The sequence below is a fragment of the Aplysia californica genome, unplaced genomic scaffold, assembly GCF_000002075.1.
Source record: "Aplysia californica isolate F4 #8 unplaced genomic scaffold, AplCal3.0 scaffold00591, whole genome shotgun sequence".
NCBI lineage: Eukaryota > Metazoa > Mollusca > Gastropoda > Aplysiida > Aplysiidae > Aplysia > Aplysia californica.
In genome coordinates this window covers 85,285-90,352 of record NW_004797861.1, presented here as the reverse complement: position 1 = coordinate 90,352, position 5,068 = coordinate 85,285, and the positions used below count along the sequence as shown (strand labels likewise).

General features: G+C 41.6%; 1 protein-coding gene across 1 annotated transcript in view; it reads right to left on the bottom strand.

Moving 5' to 3' along the window:
• Positions 1 to 5,068, bottom strand: part of LOC101849490 (tubulin alpha-3 chain) — a gene marked incomplete in the record, with an annotated part of 27,777 nt that overhangs the window by 4,426 nt on the left and 18,283 nt on the right. The window contains 3 exon segments of the mRNA XM_005107305.3: positions 1,325 to 1,540; positions 1,894 to 2,005; positions 4,107 to 4,306. Of these exon segments, the coding sequence (XP_005107362.2) occupies positions 1,325 to 1,540; positions 1,894 to 2,005; positions 4,107 to 4,306 (528 nt within the window).

Below are 5,068 nucleotides of genomic sequence, written 5' to 3'. Positions count from 1 at the left end.
CCCCCCTCCCTTAAAAAGAATACCATTTATGATAATCTTGTGTATTGTATTTTATTCACACTAACAAACAAATAGATACACAAACAGGAAAACAGATCAAGTTTACCTGAAAGAAGATGGAAAGACAACTTATTTTAATAGTAGAGGGTTTCACGGCGCTCGCAACTGCATAAGGTCATATGAGCGCCAGAAGACAAGTTTACTCAACTGTGACTTGAATCATGACATCCTAGATCACGCACTGTCATTGCCGCTCTTTACTTTCTACACAAACTTCGCTGCGAAACGTGCGCATCATGGGCGCCTAAATGAAGGGCAAAACACATCAGTCTTGCTATAGTCGGATGTTCGATATTTGCAGCTCGTCCACCCCCCCCCCCATGTACGATATTTGCAGCACGTTAGTCCGCCCCCCACCCCCCTCGCCTTTCATTTGACTCCAAATTGAGTCAAATGGTGCGCTTTGCTGTCTAGAATAAAATATGAGCTTTGGCCACACTGTTGGAAAAAAAAAAATTATACTGTTTTGCCTGATACTGTATACCAGTGTGGAGGAGAGCAAGGATATAGCCCACCCGAAAGAAGGTAGGGTAGAAAGACGGCTTTACGCAAAGCGTTTTGGCCATACTGCAAAACAATTCTTTAAAAAGCAACATAGACAAATAAGTGCAGGTCTGACATTTTGTAAACTTAATTAAGAAAAGTGGAGTTTCGCAATGAACATGAGTGATAAAAAATTAACAAAGCTTCCATTGGGATTCGTGTGTGTGTGTGTGTGTGTGTGTGTGTGTGTGTGTGTGTGTGTGTGTGTGTACGTGTGTGTTTTGTGTGCGTGGAAAGGGGGAGGGTGCGTGTGTTAGAATTATACTGGGCAGGCATAATATTGACAGCAACATCCAAGAATGAACAGGAGTGTCTGAGATCTCATGCCAACAGTGGAGAAACAGGTACCTATGTATTTTTTTGTGGCGCATTCACACCAGAGCAAACCCCATAACCGTCGGATCGAACAACCCTTTGAACACTGGGATGACCCCACACTTTCTATTTGACGCCCATTTCCGATATGACCAAGATTGAGAGCCATGAAAACTCGCCAAACAAACCAAGTATTCAAGCAAGCCCGATATGAATTCAAATTATAGAGGCTATCGTTGTCCAGTATGGTAATTAATGTACATACTGTACGAACAGTTCGTTCGGAGAGAGATCTTGGAAAATGGGAGAAACGAGGTCGAAATAAACTTCGTCCAGTAATAGTATAATGACAATATTTAAAAAAAGCTCCTGGTGTGAATGCCTCAATTAAACCCATTTATTTTACCTTGAAACCAGTAGGGCACCAGTCCACGAACTGGATAGACCTCTTTGTTTTGATCGTTGCTATGGCAGCGTTGACATCCTTGGGCACTACATCTCCGCGGAAGAGCAGACAACAAGCCATGTACTTGCCGTGACGTGGATCGCACTTGACCATCTGGTTGGCTGGTTCAAAGCAGGCATTTGTGATCTCAGCAACAGAAAGTTGTTCATGGTATGCCTGAGAAGAAACAGAATAGATTGAAAGAAAGTCAGGATCCCCCCCCCTCTCTCTCTCTCTCTCTCTCTCTCTCTCTCTCTCTCTCTCTCTCTCTCTCTCTCTCTCTCTCTCTCTCTCTCTCTCTCTCTCTCTCTGTCTCTCTCTCTGTGTCTGTCTGTTTCGTTTTCTCGCTTTCTCTCTCTCTATCTATCTCTCTCTCTCTCGCCCCCCCCCCCCCTCTCTCTCTCTCTCTCTCTCTCTCTCTCTCTCTCTCTCTCTCTCTCTCTTACCCTACCCACTCTACCCCTCCTCACAAATACACAATTGACTTCTTTATCGTTGCCCAACCTTCCATTTTAAAATGAATGTCTTACCTTCTCAGCAGAAATAACAGGTGCATAAGTGACAAGGGGAAAGTGGATTCGAGGGTAAGGTACCAAGTTGGTCTGGAATTCTGTCAGGTCCACATTCAGGGCTCCATCAAATCTGAAATGCATAAAGCACATTGGAATCTTAAAGAGCAGTGTGTACATGTAGAAAAAAAGATACAATATTTTGTTCACCATTATGAAATAAGTGCTTGAAGGAAGAATGTGGAGCAGGGGAACCAGGGGTAGACAAAGAGTTACATTGATGGGCAACATTAAAACATGGACTGGCCTTAGTATAGCAGAATCTGCAACCGCAACTCACGACAGTGAAGGTAGGGCCATTACACGTCAACCTCTGAGTCAGAGATGACACCTCCAGGATACGACGTATCGAACTAAATTGGATAGGGAAAATCTGGTTGGATCGGATCTGGGAGACGGGCTGGCTTGCGTTAACTTGTCAGAGGTAACATCCGATTTGCCTTATTAAGTTTGGCTTGGCACAGCCCTCATTGGTGTGAGAGTAAGCCACGCCCGTCAGAGGAACAGTTCTGGTCTGGACATGTTACGCAGCCGTCCTACATTTGGATGTTGCCACAATTCGATTGTGACCCCGAAAAACAATCATGTTTAATTTCGGACAATCGGATCAGGGTGTGTCAAAATCGTAGCCAAATTCATTAGAGAAACCTAGCCAGATTCGTTGTCACTTTCTACAAATCCAGCAAAATTGGACGCGAATCTCTAACTCTTTACGGCCGTGTCAGACACATGTATCCGCTAACAGATTTAAGGTCATGTTGTGGTGCGTGCGAACAATCATGCAGAGATCATAAACACAAAGGTGTATTATATAGTCCACACTATGCATGTTGCTGTTTGTCTTTTTAAAGTTTCAGATAAAGAAAATGAAAATGTATGTATTTGAATAACGAAGGTATTTCAGTGCCCCCAAACAGCACGATCTTATACTTTAATCGTTGACGAATATGATTATACTTAGCGTCAATAAAAACCAGACACATTTTAATTGCGTGTTTCAAGAAAAGTTGAAAACCCATTGAGCTGAAATTTTCCGCACATGATTGTGAACACTTGACGCTCCTGATCAGCCTGCATTTATGATCAGGTGCCCAATTAATAAATCTCAGGTCTTGTTTTGTTAAAAACCGTGTTTTCTCATTTTTCTCGAACGTTTTTGGGTTTTTTATTCTAATTTTATGGGTTTAACACATCTTTTATCTGTAGCCAAGAATAAAACGTCAAAAGTTTCACTTCAAAACATCTAAATCTAAAGATACAGCATGCCGCGTTTCACGAACGAAGAGCGCAATCAGGCAGTTGGTATGCTGAGAGCCAATACGCCAGTAGCGTATGTTGCAAGGACCTTCAATGTGACAAGAGACACGATATATCGACTAATGAATCGTTTGCAGACGTCTGGATCCGTACAGGATGGTCCCCGGACGGGTCGTCCTAGAGCTACAACACCAGCCCATGACCAGTACATTCGGGTCTTGCACCTACGAGATCGCTTCCGGCCTGCTACCAAGACAGCCAGGGAGTGGAAGGGACGGAGAACCATAAGTGCGCCAACGCCTTAGACCTCAGCCGGTCATCTTGGATCAGCTACGTACAGCACTTACAAACATATGGAACAACATTCCACAGCATCCCATACAAAGACTTTTGCGAAGCATGCGGCAGAGGTGCACAGGAGTCGCCAATGCCCACGGCGGCTATACGCGGTATTAACTGTGACTTTTCATTTTAGGGCCTACAATTAAAAGATCAAATTTCAGGAAATAAAGTTCATTTTTCAAAATTGTTTTTTGTGTAATTGATTTGTAAAATGTTCAAACTTTCCTTATAGAGAGATTGTTTCTGGTTAAAATCAGTCTTTCAATACAAAAAACACTAAAAAAGGGGTGTCTGGGTTTTTTTGACGCCAAGTATATTATTAGACATAATAAAAATAAATAATAATAATAATAATAATAATAATAATAATAATAATAATAACAATAATAATAACAATAATAATAATAATAATCGTAATAATAATAATACATGTAATAATAATAACAATAAAAATAATATATTGCATTTATATAGCGCTCTATACCATACAAACAAAACGTTTGGATAGTTAATATATTAAATAATTAAAATGTACAAAAAATAGGTAATAATGTAGGCTACTAACTACATTGTACCTGAGAGAGGCTGTGATGGAGGAAACCACTTGTCCGATCAGACGGTTGAGGTTGGTGTAGGTGGGACGCTCGATGTCCAGGTTACGGCGGCAGATGTCGTAGATGGCCTCGTTGTCCACCATGAAGGCGCAGTCCGAGTGCTCCAGGGTGGTGTGGGTGGTCAGGATGGAGTTGTACGGCTCGACCACAGCGGTGGACACCTTCAGGAGCATGGGGTATTGGTGGTAGTTGTTTAAAAAAAAATAGTAGTAGAGGTTTTTACGCGCATAAGGTCATACGAGCGCCAGAAGATTAGAGGTGTCACAAGAGAGTAACAAACATAAAAAAAGAAAAAGGGGAGATAAGAACGATAGATGTTTGATAGGAAAGAAGGAGCAAACCACACCAGAGCACCTGCCAACCACCCACGTAGAGGTTTTTACGGCGCTCGCAACTGCATAAGGTCATATTATGAGCGCCAGAAGATTAGAGGTGTTACAAGAGAGTACCGGTAACAAACATAAAAAGAAGAAGGGGAGATAAGGACGATCGATGTTTGATAGGAAATAAGAAGCAAACAACACCAGAGCACCCGCCAACCACCCACGTATTGGTGGTAGTTTGTTGAGCTAGTTTGTGTTGTAATTACAATCATATATCGTCTCGTCATCGTTATCGAAGTCGTCAACGTTATCGTCATCATCATGATCATCACTTTCATTATCATAATCATGATGATGATGATGATGATGATGATGATGATGATGATGAGAGTGTAGGTATTCTGTTGAAACGGTTTATATCATTTGTTGTTGTTATGTTAGTTATTGTTGTTTTTATTGTTGTTATTGTTGTTGTTGTTGTTGATGATGATGATGATTACTTGCTTTTGTAAAGTGTTTTACGGCGTTCGCAACTGCATAAGGTCATATGAGCGCGCGGGACACACCTAATATTTTCAGTTGGTAGGAAATTTGGAATTT